The following is a 15,851-nucleotide window of genomic DNA, read 5'->3' on the forward strand; positions in this document are numbered from 1 at the left end:
ATTTGAGAAAGGAAACTGCTGTCCTGACTTCAGTATCTTGCCGAAGAGAGAAGCTACTGCAAACATAAGATTTGAAAGCTGGGATTATGTCAAGTCATCTTTGAACAGAACATTCTCAAAGACTACTTGTATCATCAATGAGAAGTTACTAAGCTCCCTACCTCGGCCAGGTGAGGCCTGCAGCAGCTACAGCTTAGTTTGGAACTCACACAGAGCTGACTACTAAACAGCTATTGCGTTTGCACCGCGAAGGCAGCCTAGCTTTTGAAGAATTTGTGCCAGTTTGTTAAGGATTCACACAACATTCTGTTTATGAATCAAGAATACTGATCATCTCAAGCATGTGACCTTTAAAAGGACATCCACGGAATGCTGGGACCATGAACACACAAAATGCCTCTGTGACCATTCCCATGGTTTTCTTCCACAGGTCCAAAATCAAGGTCAGGATGCTCACTGTGAAGCCGAGAGTGCCCTCCCTGGGCTCCATGCCTCTGACCCCATCTGGGCTATGAGACAGCACCCTCCACATCATGGCTCTTCTCCTTCCTGTGCACTCTGGTATTTGATCCTTTAATTTGATTTTAACTAAAGTGAGCAATGAAGACCTTGAGGATTTGACAGCATCCTCTGAAACAATTAGGCAGACAGATCACTTTTCCTAGAAAAATGAGCACTAGAACCTGCTATTCAGGAGAAGAAATAAGGTAACCTTCATGGACATGCTGTATCAATATCTTCTCAGTCATTAAAAAAATCTGGTATTCTGCCCCACCGAACAAAGCCTCAGGAGAAATCCGAATCTTATTGAAATCAGCAAAGGGCTCTAGCCTTCATTATGTACAAACCACCTGACAGAGGCCACCATGGAGACTGCTCCTTGCTGGCTGTGGCTGTGGCTGAACTTCCTGACTGGAGAAAAAAGCCCAAGGTCAGTGTGAGCCCCGGCTGGTCCCGGGCAGAGGTGGCAACCCCACAGCACACTCTCTGACCCTTGAGTGCTGGGTCTCAGTGGTGCCCAACAGCGGGCCACGGTGCCACATGTGCCAAGCATGTGAGCGAATGCCTGAGTATGAGTGTGAACAAGCATGCAAAAGCATATTAATTTTAAACTATGAGTGTATACACCCCATTGTACTAGGACAGGAGCTGCATTTACTTTCAGAAAGATGGACAATATTTTCACTTAATAAGGTTTCATCAGAGCGCAAAAAAAGCATTTTAGAAGTAAGTGCTACACTAACACCATGCAGCAAGTGTCACTGACCTGCAGGCAGGTCTTTGATGCCTTGTTTGCTCAGCTATGATGAACTATTCTAGCATCAAGTTCCAGGTAGGCGAACTGGTTACATTTGCCCATAATACCTTTGGTTGTTAATGACGATTTCAGGAAAAAAATAAACGAAACTTAAAGCAATTTCCATAAACAAGTTTTTGCTAGGGTAAACTTTAAATAAAACAAAATAAATCAAATTCACACAGCTGGGGAGGGACTTTACTGATAAAGAGGGGGAAAAGAAGCTGGAATGTCTCTTTATATAAATTGTATTTAATAAAGAAATAATATCTTAACCTTAACTAAAAGTGGTCAGTACACAAAGGGTTAACCTGACAATACATTCCAGTTTTTTGTTGTTGTTGTTCTTTTTTTGTATTTAGCACACAGTTTACAGGGTCTCACTGCATACCTCAGACTCAGCGATCCTCCTGTTTACAGCCTCCCACGTGCTGCGATGACAGGCATGTGCCACCACGCCCAGTCTCAAGCCCTGTCTTGGTGTGCCCTGGGGGCGGGGTCAGTGTGGAAGGCCTGGGGATTGAACTCCCAGCCCCAGCATCTGACTACTCAGGCACTTTAATCCGCTGAGCTATTTGGCTGGTCCTTATATTTCGAATTTAATGTGCCTGCGCAACAAATTAGTTAGACCTCACTTGCTGGTAAGTGACAGGGAAATCTGTGGCCTGCCTCTCCTCCACACAGATGAAATTAAGTCTTCTGAAGCCTGGCATGATGATGTGTGCCTGTCACGCCAGCACCTTGGAGGCTGAGCCAGGAGGAACACGAGTTTGAGCTCAGCCTGGTGACTTAGTGAGACGTTTTCTCAAAAATAAAACATCAAGGGCTGAGAATGTAGCTCAGGGTGACAGTCCCAGGTTCAATCCCCAGTAGGGCTGCAACAACAAAAACACAAGACATCTTCTGAAACTGCCCATGGCTTACTGTAAAATCCCATATCTCATGACTGTCATGGCCCAAAGAGTTTTAACAGTCATAAGAGGTCCCCTGCCAGATGGACCTGGAGTACTCTAGGCCTCCAGACTCTGCTCCCCAAGGACGGAGTTGGGGTCCACAGGCCACAGCAGCAGGTAAGATGGGAGGTAGTGGGCCTTACAGAGGGCCGGACCACACATATTACTCTTAGTTACTGAGTGGAGGGAGCATTCTCCCAGGCTGCCGCACATGTGAATGGGAATAACAATTACTAACAACATTCTTGATACATCCAATTGAACACCTCCAGAGGGGAAGAGAAAAGTGAGAATTCATCTTGAAGGGTGCGATGGGCTTTGTGCTGAGGGGCTGGTGTAAGTGGGGAGCATCTGGTCTGCAGCACCGCTAGGGCAGAGCATGACGGGTGTTTCTTCTTTTTATTGACTCATTTCTTTAACTGACAAACATGCTGATGCACACTTGGTAGAAATGAAGCCAACTTAAGGCTTCATTTGGGGAAGGAGGGGCATCTCGTCTCTCACTGAAATAAATGGGGAAAAAGGCATCTTAATATTGGGGGACTCCTTCTGAGTGTGACGGGGAGAGGTGGAAGCACTGGCTGGGAAAGGGGTTTTCTGCCTTCCTGGAGAAAACAGGGAGTCTTCTTCACGTGCCAACACACAGACTAGCTGCTGGTCCTTGAGGAACAGAGATGACCCCACCTCATACTGGAGCTCCCAAGTCCCAGTGACAAATTCAGGTTGGGTAGGAGGTAGAAATCAGAAATCCTGACTCTTACTGGTAGAGTCCAAATGGAAATGCTTTTAAATGGGAACAGATGCAGTGGGCGTAAGCAGTCAAGGGCATTTTGGCGGGTAAGCTAAGAGGTCCCCGGATGGGCCCCAAAAGCAAGAAAGACTCTGCACATCCCTGGGCCTCAGGCTGGGACACACTGCTCTCCCACTGGCCAACGCCCATCACATCTGCTATTTGTGCCACTGTGCCATTTGTATTCTCTCTTTGTTCCAGAGACCTCTTTAGCTGTCCTATTGTGGCTCTGCTGACCCTGAGTGACTCTCGGCGGCACACTGTATTTCTGAAGGCCAGGCTCTGTCAGAAGCAAGTGGCTAAGGAGCCTACCTGAGGCCTGCACGGCTGCTGGCAGCCTGACCTCTGACTGCACAGCCTTGAGGTGCTCTGTGGAGCTGCTCACTGGTGTCCTTCTTGTCCCTCTAGGGGCTTCTTGGCCACAGCCACTGTCCTGGCCTGCTTGTCTGGGAACCTGATGCTCCTGCTGGGAAGTGCCACTGCTCCAGGATACTGAGCCCCCGGTCACCCCGGTCCCCTCGAGCCTGTCCCCTTCCACTGCTTTTCAGGTTGTTCCCACAGGGGTTCTAGCTTACTTCTCTCAACCTCTGCTCACCTGTGGATACAGGCGGAAAGCGGGTGGGGTGTGGGTGTGGTCCATCCTGGACACACTGTGCACAGTGTTCCCTCTAGAAGCTGAATACGGGGAGCTTTCAGCATCCTGCTGGATGGAAAGTTCCACAGACACCAGCCAGTGTTGTTTAGTGTGAGGCACGTGTGCTCCTGGAGACAGAAGGGGAGGGCACCCTCTTACGTCTCTCCAGGGAGGCTGGCAGCAGGTGACCCATGGGTGGGAGCCTGGTGGGATGGCACCACATCCACAGTGACTACTGCCTTCCCTTCCCGTGTCCCTGTCCCTGTGGTAGGCTGGTTGGGGGTCCATCAGGGGCACTCAGGCAGGGGCAGCAGAGCTTGGCAGAAGCCAGGTGTTGGAGGCTCTGAGGGATCCAGGTCCTGCACCCAGGTCCAGTCTGTGTGGCCTTCCCTTGGGCTGGTTGCAGCCTCTGGATCTCACCTGATACAGAATTCATGTACATTGTAGCAACTTAGTTTGGAACCACAACTACCTATTCTACTTCTAGGCAAACATTTAGAGAAAATATTGAAAGGAAAGTAGGCTTGGCATTTCCGGCATTCAAAGAATAGATGCACATCTTATACATTCAGAGGTAGATTTTTAGTTGAAATAGCATTTACACACACGTTCACACACAAAGCCACGCAGCACACACACAGCACATCTACACATGCATGTACTCGCTGCTGCGCAAGCTACATGTACTTCTGTGCATCTCATGCCCAACAACATCCCAGAGCTAGGATTTCTCACAGGGAAAGAGCTCGGGCTGGGCATGCTGTGTGCACAGTCTGTGCGGGATAGCGGGTGGGCAGCGGAGAGCATGTGCTGCCCTCCAGACTCCTAAGTGCTGAGCCAGTACTGAAGAATCTCCTCCCATGAGCTAGGCCTGCTTCTTATGCTGGGGTTCAGCAATGAATAGAACAGACAAATGTCCCTTTGCCTTTCCTTCCTCAAGACAAAGAAATATAAAATACAAGCACATTAGAACGTGTGACAAGGGGCTGGTGCGCACTCTCCGTGCTCTCTGGCTCTTCCTCCTGGAGGGATGGTGATGCTGTGGGCAGGTGGGCCTGAAGGAAATGAATGCTGTCATCTCGGCACCATAGCCCCAGCTGCCACACGGCCTGTCTCACTTCCTGGACCCTCTCTGCCGTACGCCATGCTGTGGGGGGCTTTGACGTGACAGTGGTCAGGGCCTCTGAGTCACATGAGGCAGACAGCTTCCTGGCCCTTGCTAAGTGGTAAGATGAGCCTCAGAGAGCTAGGGGTTCCTCGGCAGGTGGGCTCAGTTCACCTGTCCTGACACGTCCGGTCTGTTAGGCAGTGGCCCCAGAGCTCTCCTCACAGGTGAGCGCTGCAGTTGTGCAGAGGTCTATGTTCCATGACAAGCAGGCTATCAGCCATGCCTCAGCAGCAGGACAGAAGATAAACGTGGGGTGTTTGCTGAAGACTTGGACACCAACTCAAGGAATGTGGACATTGCTTGGGCAGCACTGAGGAAGTGCTGAAGATCTGAGCTCTCAGGAGCGTCCTCTTTAATCAGAGCATAGGGTGCTACCTATTTATGTAGGTACCCAGAATCCAACTCACGACTTTGACCTTGCCAGGCAGGTGCTGTGCCACGGAGCTATCTCTCCAGCCCTTCAGGGTGCTATTTATGATTAATTGCATAGCATTTGGACTACAGGCCACATCCCAAAGAATGACTCAACGTACCCATGGTATCTCTGGTTCCTGATGTTTCAGGGCCAACCAAGTGCTGAAGTCCCTCTGTGACAACACCCAGCCTTCAGTGGGGCCCTGGTGTTGCACCCCCAGTTGTCAGTGACTGCATGGCACTAGGCTCATGGTCTGGGCCAGCTCTGAGGAGCCACACTGTGTGCAGCTCTCCATGCCAGGGTCCACGTGCCTGTCCAGGCTCCAGGTGCCAGCCATGTGCCCATCACCTGCCCAGCCTTATCCATCCCCTCAGTTTGAAATCTGGAGCTGAACAGCTTTCCTTCTGACTCTGGAGCATGCTTGCAGTGTAAATATTCAAAGATATGTTTTGGTTTTTAATGATCTGAGGAATCATTAATATTGACTACAGAGAGAAATGATAACTGTCACCATACTTAGCTATTTAAACCTCTCAAATAGACGAAATGTACTGTCCCCAAGGGACCAGCTGAGGTCCCCAGCAAATGGTGCCTCCATGTCTAGCTGTTCTGGAGTCATAACCCCTTCTCTTTAGTGACAAGCCTAACAAGCTGATTTCTACTACCTGGAGGTCTCAGTGCTTAACATGTGCGTGTATGTATGTGTGCATGCATGTGTGCATGTTTGTGTGTGCATGTGTGTGTGTGCATGTGTATGTTCAGTACTATTGACTGAACCCTTCCCCAGCTGTTATAATTTGGTCTAGATGTCCTCCCAAAACTTCATGCAGTCATGGGGGCAGGCTCTTCAGATGTGGGTAAATCTAGAGTTTGTTTGATTCATGGTCCACTGCTGGGCTTAAGGGTAAGCATGCTATACCTGCCCCAGGGCAGGCAGCCTGCACATGAAAAAGGCTTGTCCTTCCCTATTTGCTGTTGCTATCTTCCTGCCATGAATGGCTGTCCCTCTGCCATGTGCCACTCGCTCAGGGGAATAAGTGCTTGCCTGGCAAGTGCAAGGTCCTGAGTTCAATCCCCAGTACCACAAAAAACCAACCAACCAACCAACAAACAAAAAAAACCCCAAAACTGAAACCTCCATAAACTATGAGATAAATAAACCTTTCTGCCTTTAACTTTGGGTGCTGGGATTTTTGTCTCAGCAACAGTGAAAGTAACTAAGATGCCAGCCTTCTGAGTCAGGGTCTCACAAAATTGCTAAGTGCCCAGGCTGAGCTCAAGATCGTGATTCTCTAGCGTCAGCCTCCCTGAGTGCTGGACTGCTGGTGTGCCCCAACCAGGCCCAGCTCTGGCCTGTTTCTAGAACAAAACTCTCCACATTCCAAAGTTGCACTCAGAAGAAATTCATCCTGTGGCTTAGCTAGATAGGAATAAGAGGCCTAAAGCAGCGTCCGATGGTAATTAGTGATAAATTAAGGCCAGCAACAAGTATTCCCAGGGAAATGTTGGGTAGCAATGATTTCCAGGGCACCGGCTGTGCTTGAGAAAGAGCACAGAAAAACCACAGTAAAGACAGACTGGCCCCATCTTCTCTCTCTTTTTTAGTACCAGGAATCAAACTCAGAGCCTTGCATGCACTTGCCAGGCAAGTACCGTGTCACTGACCTATATCCCTAGTCCTCCAGTTTGTCTGACTTCTGATGAGGAGTAAAATTTCTTTTGAGGTGGGCAAAATTTCCCATCAGTAATGGCAGCAACTCACTAGACTTACAACTTAGTTCAGTAGCCAGGATACATTAGATACCTATATTACTTGAAAACTTCACCTCAGAAAGATCATGTCATGGAGATTTCTTGGAAAGTTTAATCGAGAGCAATATTTTCAAAACGTACTTTAAAATCCTCAGGGAAAACATCTGACAGGCTGACAGCCTTCTGCAAATGTGCTCCGAGCATTATTCCTGGTCATCTGGGGTCTGATAGGGACTCTTCCCGGGGAAGGGCCATCTGCTGTCTGCCCTGCTGCCCACAGGGGTGGCAGGGGTGATGTGCTGTGTCTGGGTCAGGGGGGCATAGGTGGTGGCTCTTTCTTTCTCCTTCTGTCACTCACCTCGGGGATGAGTCCCACAATGCAAGGAAGCACCTAAAGACCCTGGAGACCTTGGCCCCTGTGTCAGCCAAGTGTAGCCCTGTTAGGAGTCAGCCAGTGCCAAGTCTTTCTCATTTCCAGACAACCTATGATTCTAAGCTCACAAGTGTCTAATTCTTTTTTTTTTTTTAAATTTTTATTTATTTATGTGTGCGTGTGTGTGTGTGTGTGTATGTGGCCAGCTCAGCCCACCAGGGGGCGGGGCTGGCTGGCATGTGGTGCTGGGGGATTGAACCGCGGTCCCTGTGCTTTGCTAAGCTTGTTCTAAATAGGTGCTTTAGACCACTGAGCCATCTCACCAGCCCCACAAGTGTCTAATTCTTAAATGTCACCAAAATCAAAAGAAGAAAGCCTTTACTACATGGATACAGCACAACCTGCCTGAAGGTCAACCACAGCTGTGGGCCCCAAGTTTGTGGACCGAATGGAAGTATGTGCATGAAAGGTGGATGGATGCTCACCCTCTCTTCCAGCTCAATCCTCACCTCCAGTTTCCATTACCTCCCTTCTGAAGTGTTAGTCAACTGCCAGCACTGTGGCCCAACGCCTGGGATAAACAACTTACAGGTGGATAAGGTTATTTTGGCTCAAGTTTCCCAGAGCGCTGAGCCACAGTGAGCGAGCGAGCCAGGGAGGACAAGGCCAGGAAGTGGATAGTGCTCCCTAAGATCACATGCTCGGGACCCACCTCCTCTAGCTCAATCCTCACCTCCTGTTTCCATTACCTCTCTGCCAAATTATGGCCTCCTCAAGGGAGAACAACCTAAAGTCCAGCAGCACTAACTGTAGCAAGCTTGTACTGGCAGCCCCAGACAGCCTAAGTGCCAGCAGTGATGGACGGCGACATCAGTGAAGGACAGTGACATCCATGGCACAGTATCCATCATGGGGAATAATGAGCAACTCTTATAAAAGGAAAGCGACTTACAGGCTAGGAAAAAGCAATTGAAAAGATCTGAATACAAAATTGCAAAAGGAATACAACTAACCTTTAATATATTAGTTAATATGAATTCCATTATTCAATTAATTTAAAACAACTCCATTTAAAGTATGCGTAAGACTGTAAATGAACATAACAATATTTTCACCATAAAACCTGGGACAGGGGGAGAATGAGAAGTAAAGAATCCCTAGATACAGACTGCAGAATGTCAGGTGTATCCGGGCTCTGGGCATGCCTGCATGGTGCTGACCCCTCTGTGCAGCAGTCGGACTAACAGGCTGATATGTGGCTGACACTAGAGCCCAATGTGGAATAGGGCACAGAACTGGCATTCGTGAAATAAGGACATCACAAATGCAAATGCAATTAGAATGGCTCTTGTTAAGAAAACAAGATCAGGTGCCAGGATGGGCAAAGTGGTGTGTGGGTGGGGGCAGCCTCAGTGGAATCTTCACCTGCGGCTTCCCAGAAAGGACGCTGGGCCCATCTGCCTGGCCCTGGCCCTGCGGCCTCTGGATTGAGTGTGCCTTTCTTTGCTCTTGTCTGTTATTCCTAAGCCTGCTTGCAGAATGCACAATCTTTCTTCACTGGAAAGACAAACTTTCTGCCAACGCATCATGGGATGGACTGATGCTTGTCAGGGTACACTCCCCAGCTCATCTAGCCTGACTCAACCTCATCCTGTCTTTGAAAGGACCCTGATTTCTGGACATTGTGACTTCCCCTGAGCTTCCATAGACCTTCCTGTCAAGGCTTTGCCACTCTTTGTACAAGACAAAGATTCTAAGCTCACAAGTGTCTAATTCTTAAATGTCACCAAAATCAAAAGAAGAAAGCCTTTACTACATGGATACAGCACAACCTGCCTGAAGGTCAACCACAGCTGTGGGCCCCAAGTTTGTGGACCGAATGGAAGTGTGTGCATGAAAGGTACAAGACAAAGAGTGGCATCTTGTACACTACGACATCTTTGTACACTACGATTGTCTGTGTTATAGATGCAGAATGCTAACCCAGCACTTGAAACAAGAAATGAAAGAAAAATGGGCTTCTGTATCTTATTATCCCACAGCGCAAAACTGCCGAAGTGGACCCTCTGCACATCCCTCTTCGGTTTTCTCTCCCCTCTTATTCCTTTGGGTTCCACTCCCAGAACACTGCATGACTCACTCAAGGTGAGCGCAAATGATTAAATGAGTGAATGGTGAATATTTACTGACTCTGAACTAACAATACACAGAGACACACCTATACTACATGAAGCCATATTCATAGCATCGTAATAAATTCTGTCATTTAGTTGGGACATTCTGGGTGCTGAGGGTGAGTACGATGATAGCCTCAAATGCTACTCAGCTCACAGCTGGCAAGTAAATGGGGACACTTATCCCTGGCTTGTGTGAATAAGGCTGAGAGCGGCAGAAAGGTGCAGGTGCCCTGTAACGCAGCAGGTCTGCTCCTTCCCTGAGCCTGGCAACCATGCTTGGGTATAGCAGACACCTTGCTTAATGGAGGGAAGAACAGGTGTAGAGAGACAAAGTCACATGCCCAATTACAGGTCAGCTGAGGGCTGAGCCAACCCTCAGACCCCTCTGCCCCCAAAGAGATTCTCCTATCCTTTTCCACAAATCAGCTGCTCACCCCAGTGGGATAAAATGGGCCACGGTAGCCAGGAACACCAGACACCAAAGGGCCTCCTGTGCCCTTTCCAGAGCGAGGACCTGGATCTCTGCGCCACCCAATGCCACTCACAGTCCTCCTTCACGGAAGGACCTTAGTTACTCCCACTTCTGCCTGTGGTCAGGGTACCTTAATCACTGCTGGAGACTCTGCGGCTTCTCCCAATAAACAGCTGCAGGAAAGGAATCGCTGCATTAGCTACAAAGCACCTTGAGGTCACTGACTGTTATATGACTCACCTCTGGTAGAAATCTAAACAGGAACTAAACCTTACAATTTTTGAAGTGAGATTTTTACACCCTTTGCAACATCTGCAAGCTTCTGTCACAGCTGATGTTCACTGCACACAGGGGTGGGGGTTCTCACCATATGCACAGTGACCCTCGCCACATGTGGAAGCCAGGGCACAGAAAGATGAGAGGAAGGGCCAGCAATCATACTGGCAGGCAGGTGACGGAGCTGTGCCATGCGCCTCCCCTTTCCTACGTAGGCAGCCAGCGGCTCACACAGAGAAGTTCTGCTACAGCAGTGGACACACTCCTGGGCTTCCTGTACTTGACGCAGGCTTCACAATCTCGCACCTTTGTGTCTTTACATTGAAAGCTCACTGGAACTGTTACATGAGGGAGACACACACATGTCCTGAAATGCCTCTAGAAAGAATGATGTCTGCTCCACAGTAAATACACCAAGTTCTATCTCTAGTCTCTGTCTGAGAATGAGTCAGTGAGTGTCCTCCAGCGACTTTTATGGGGATTCTGTCCTTTAGCCATGTGAAGTACTGGAGCCAGCAGCAGGAAGGCAGTACTTCCTGACTACGCTGTCCTTGCCTAGGACATTTGTCCCGCTTACGTGGCCTAATTGGAAGAGCACCCAGCCTTTTAGCTCTGGCTTTGGTAACTGGACAGTCTGGAAGGAACCAGGAATTCCCAGAGCAGTGGTGCCCTCTGTTGGTGGCTCCTCAGCATTGCGAGTGCACATCAGAGAGCTCAGATTCCTTCCTCACACTGCTGTAACTGCAAGGAACTGAAGCCCCCGTGATTAGAAACCTCCAGAGAGGGCAGGTAGGGCCCTGCTCCCTTCCTTCTTGCAGGTATTCATTTTTTTTTCTTCTGTATTTTAGGGAAGGGTCTACAGGGTGTTCAGGGTCTCCTTACTAGATCAGATTCGTGGTGATTCTCCGTTTACAGACCCCCAGGTGCTGGGATTACAGGCACACACCACCACGCTCAGTCTCAACTGCCATCTCAGCGTGCCCTAGGGGGCGGGGCCCACATGGCAGGCCTGGGGATTGAACCCCCCGCCCGTGTGCCTGCTTGCAGGCGCTTTAATTTGCTGAGCTATTTCCAGCAGGTATTCAGATGGTACGTGTAATGCAGTGTATATGTGCCCTGCCGTAAGCAACGTGGCTCCCCACAGCTTGGACAGTCTGTGGGTCTCCAGGTTGCTGGGCCTTCACATTTTTCCTCCCTCCCTTGTAACCAGGCAAACAGTTGTCAAGTGTGACCACAGCACCGCTCGAGGAAAAGTACAGAGATTTCACATTGTGCTCAACAACGAAGTTATTTGCCGAGACCTAATGCTATCCCCCAGTGGGATTTTTCCTAGGAAACGTGTATTCCATAAGACTTGTCTGTCATGCCTAAATAAATGATTGGCTCTGGCTTCCCAAGGACATGGAAGTCTGTCAGATTTTGGTGGTTGCTTTGTAGCCGTGAGCACTGAGGTATAAGCCCCAACTTAGAATTGATATGCTGACTCTGTCCTTGGCTACAGCAGACTCTTCTGTGGCTTTCTAATTCATCTCACAAGGGACTTTTTAAGCAACTAGAGCACTGGAGTTCTCTGACATTCAAGGGCCGCAGGGTGTGTATGTTTTGCAGTAACTTGTTAGTTAAGAATGATGTCTTTCTTCAGATTTGGCCCGTGCTTCTGATGCTGCAATGAAATGATCACCAAGACCTTAAGACAACCAGAAGAGGGCCGTCGATGACTCACACACCCATAGGATATCAGGAAAGCTTGCCTGGTGTTCTCATTAGGAACTTACTGTCCAGATGAGGAAGGTCTGTCTGTGAAGTGGGAGCGACTGGCTGTTCTCACCTTGAGCCACATGCACTAAACATGGGATAGTTTAAAACAACTTCTCCCTTGTATGCTCTAAGGTTATAGTATCAAGATTAATAGCCACACTGAGTTGAGCCTTGCTTTCCTTGCCATCCTGCACCCTTAGACTGGAGTTTCTGATGGTTACAGGAAGGGAGGAGGAAGAGGAGATTTTATCAGGTTCAAGGGCAGAAGCCCAGCAGCTCACCAGCCTCCCAGGCCTGCATTACTTGGGATTGCTGAACAGATAACTGCAGGCCTAAGGCCTCTGAGGCCTCTTGGGGTCCAGGTCAGTGAGCACTGGACACAGGCTGTGCATGCCTCGCACACCCATCCTGCGCTTGGGCTCCACTGGCAGTGGGTGGTAGCTGTGCACGCCGTGCAGTTGACTCAGCTCACATGAGAGCTGCAGCGCGCTGCCCATCCCACGCGCAATGGCATCGCTCCACTGCCAGGGCCAGGCAGCGCATGGCCAGTGGCGGCAGTGGTAGCTTGGGCTGCTGCTCTCCCTGGCCACATACACACACAAACCTATGAAGAGACAGAAATTCTGCGGCCCTAGATGGCAGTGCTCCACACTGAACAGTGACTTGGAAAGATTAAGCCGGGCCACCTGGAAAGAGCTTCAGGAACTTTAACATCTCCAGGACACAAGGGCAAGCGTCGGAGCATATGCTGCCAGTATGTGGTGCATTTGTTATACATGTACCCATGGTGTGTGTGTGTGTGTGTGTGTGTGTGTGTGTGTGTGTAAGATGCTAACAAATGTCCATCACTGTTAGAAGTAATTCTAAAAGAAACTAATAAAGATTATATCTGCTTAAAAATAAAACCTTTATGTCTCTGTCTAAGTCTCTCTGTACATATTAGGTCTAAACATGTATAGCAGTTGGAATATCTGATTAAAGAGGCCATCTAAGGAGACTGTTATTCTATAGCTTTGTTTGTGGACTGACTTTCTGCTCTGGAAAGGGTTTTGTCTCAGCACATAGATGGTGCTCCTCTGTGGACTCTAAATCACTGCTGCGGCTCCTGGGCACGACAGAACGTCTTCTACCCCTTTCCTGAGACTCTAAAAACAGGCTTTGTCTTTTCTGTCAAAGCATAAGGCCAAAGCTACTCCATTTTGTACTTAAGTGACCTGCCGTCTGCTCACTAACCAATCCCTCTAGTAATGTCGTGAGCTCCAAGAGAGGGCAGCTATGTACTTTTTCCTAGAACATAGCCAGTTTCCAGGATAAGAACCAAGGACCTCGCTAACACATGAGCACACCCTCACTGCTCCCACCATGGAGCAAGTCGTCCACAACAGACCGTCAGCCTTCGAATTCAGCCCATGGATTTGAAGGGTAGCTGCTTTTCCTGCATTAGGTATAACAAGGTCAACCCTTTTTTGCCCTGTGCTGCAGAAGACAAAAAATCCTTGTTGAAATTTCTTGCTGTCTGAGTTATTATCTGCACTGACAAATCGATCTGTGTGCTTATTTCCAACACCACTAGGAATGAAAACTCTAGCTCATGAAGCCAGCAGACAAATCTAAGAAAATTCCTACAGAAGTGGACATAGAGCCCTGGAAATAGGAATGTCACCCCTGTTTACACTTGTCTGCATCACATGCATTAAATGAAGCCTCACTATCTTCAGTCTCTGAGCTTTTGAGTTATGCTTTTTTCACAGTGGGAAATATTGAGACATGAACAGCAACCTATTTGTCATTATGTGTAATTGCATAAAAAGGACAGAAGTACAGAAAAGGGACTTAGAAGAAGAGCCGGTTAATCAGGAACAACATAAATAAACAGATAAGAAACTGGGGGGTAGATCTGCCTTATGAGTGAGGTATAAGGACTCATATAAGTAAGCACAGGGCAGGCTGGGAAATACAGCCAGGAAGGTGTGGGCCTTGAGTGATGGAATGCTAGAGGCTGGGCGGCCCAGGGTGGAGGACACTTCCTGTGTTGGCAGAACCCTCTCCTTCTCCTTCGGTAGACAGCGGCCTCAGGATCTGAGGACAGGTGACATCACCCTTTGTTCTTCTTTATTTTGGGAATAACTGGGGAAAAGAAGAGTGATCCACACAGAGCAGATCTGCCGCTGGTCCTCTGTGCCCATGACTGACGCCAACATCAAGATGGAAAAGTGCATTTAGCTGCTTTTACATAAAAGCCAGATGGGAACACATTTATTTCTTCTTGGTGGAAGTAGGACAAAGAGGACTACTGACATGTAACGGGAACTTACATTAGTTGAAGGAATAGGGAAGTGCAAGCTGTGCTGCCCACAGTGACTTCCCCGCTCTGTGGTGTTGCTCTCTGCAGTTAGGGTAAACAGCATAATACCCAAGCTTTGGCAATTTCACTTCCTCATTAGTTACTTTTATGGCATGCTAGGTTTTCTGGTGTCTGCTCACACATGGATAGAGGTTGAGAGGAAGGCCAGTGGGAAGGAGAAGCTGTGAAGCTTTGAGGATTTCATCACAAGAGCGCAAGCAAAATAAAAATAGAAGCAGAACAAAATTGGGGTGTGGGGCAGGTAAGGGGGCTGTGAGAGGGAGAGGAAGGAGACCTATCCTCTGTCTCTAGAGTCTCTCGATAAGGAGAACAGACCCACAGATCAACCTCTCAGCCAAGAGACTAAAAGCTCCCTGTGCGAAACCCTGTGCACACAGCTGTTATACGAAAGCATGTGTTCTGGCTCCGTGTTACATACCAAATACATCATTGTCTTCGGAGAGTTCACCAAGGTTCCTCTTCACCTCAGATTCTCTTCTGTTAGTTTCACCATTCTAGGAAAAAAATACAGCAAAACCCCATCTTCAGATACATCTCTAGCAACACATATTATTACGTACTTTTTCCCCTTACACATTTTAAAAAGTCATATGATCCCATTCTCACATCTGTCTTCAAGCAGGAAATGGATTTCAGTTCAAGCATATATTCTGTGCAAGGGAGTCTGAATTCTGGCTTGTTTTCTCCGCTGTAACCCTTAAACCTTCTCATAGTCTGTCTGATTGAACATTTTCATATATGGAAACTTGAGAATCACCTTGGATAAAATGCATTAGCTGAGCCTTAACCGATCAGTCTAAATCATGCCCGTATGGTTACTGTTCTGGTTGATAAGTAACACCTTGTGTGGAACTGGCATTGGGCACAGTGTTGCTGAATTCCAACTTTGGCAAACTGGCAGCTGGTCAGGACTGACTGGGGACAGAACTTCCAGGGGCTCTTGAGTTCCTATGAGTTGAGGGAACAGCGTGCTGTAGGGCTGTGCCTGGCCGTGTGCCCTGTGTGCCTTCAGGAGTCTGTCCCCTCGGAGCAGCTGTTTTTTGCCTCTCCCGTGAGGCTTCCATCTGCTGATGTCTGGGACCCAGATGGCCACATAAGTCTGAGTTTTATTTTTGGGTTTAAAATTTCCAATGCATCATTTAATCAGGAGTATAAAGAGCGGAAATAGTTCCATTCCCTTACATTTATGGAACCAATCTTTCTTGATTACTGTGTTATGTCACACGTACATAACACCAAAGTCAGAACAGTCTGGCAGGGGTGAGGCCGCCGCATCCTGTTCCCCTTCACACTTCCGGGCTGAGCACTTTCCCTGCCAGGATATTAGCCTTTCCAGCCCCCTCTGGGCTCCTTGCACCCAGGCTCCGCACAACCAGCAGCTGCATCTTTTCCCCCTTTCTCTTTCTTTCCACAAATGGCCT

General features: G+C 48.5%; 1 protein-coding gene across 4 annotated transcripts in view; it reads right to left on the minus strand.

Moving 5' to 3' along the window:
- The window catches only part of Mbp (myelin basic protein), a 130,448-nt gene that overhangs the window by 68,136 nt on the left and 46,461 nt on the right, over positions 1–15,851 (minus strand). For all 4 annotated transcript variants that reach the window (XM_004640196.2, XM_023700055.1, XM_004640194.2 and 1 more), the window contains exon 3: positions 14,849–14,924. In XM_004640196.2, the coding sequence (XP_004640253.2) occupies positions 14,849–14,924 (76 nt within the window). The remainder of the gene's footprint in view (positions 1–14,848; positions 14,925–15,851) is intronic.

Source organism: Octodon degus, unplaced genomic scaffold, assembly GCF_000260255.1.
Source record: "Octodon degus isolate 3935 unplaced genomic scaffold, OctDeg1.0 scaffold00120, whole genome shotgun sequence".
In the NCBI taxonomy this organism is placed as follows: Eukaryota; Metazoa; Chordata; class Mammalia; order Rodentia; family Octodontidae; genus Octodon; species Octodon degus.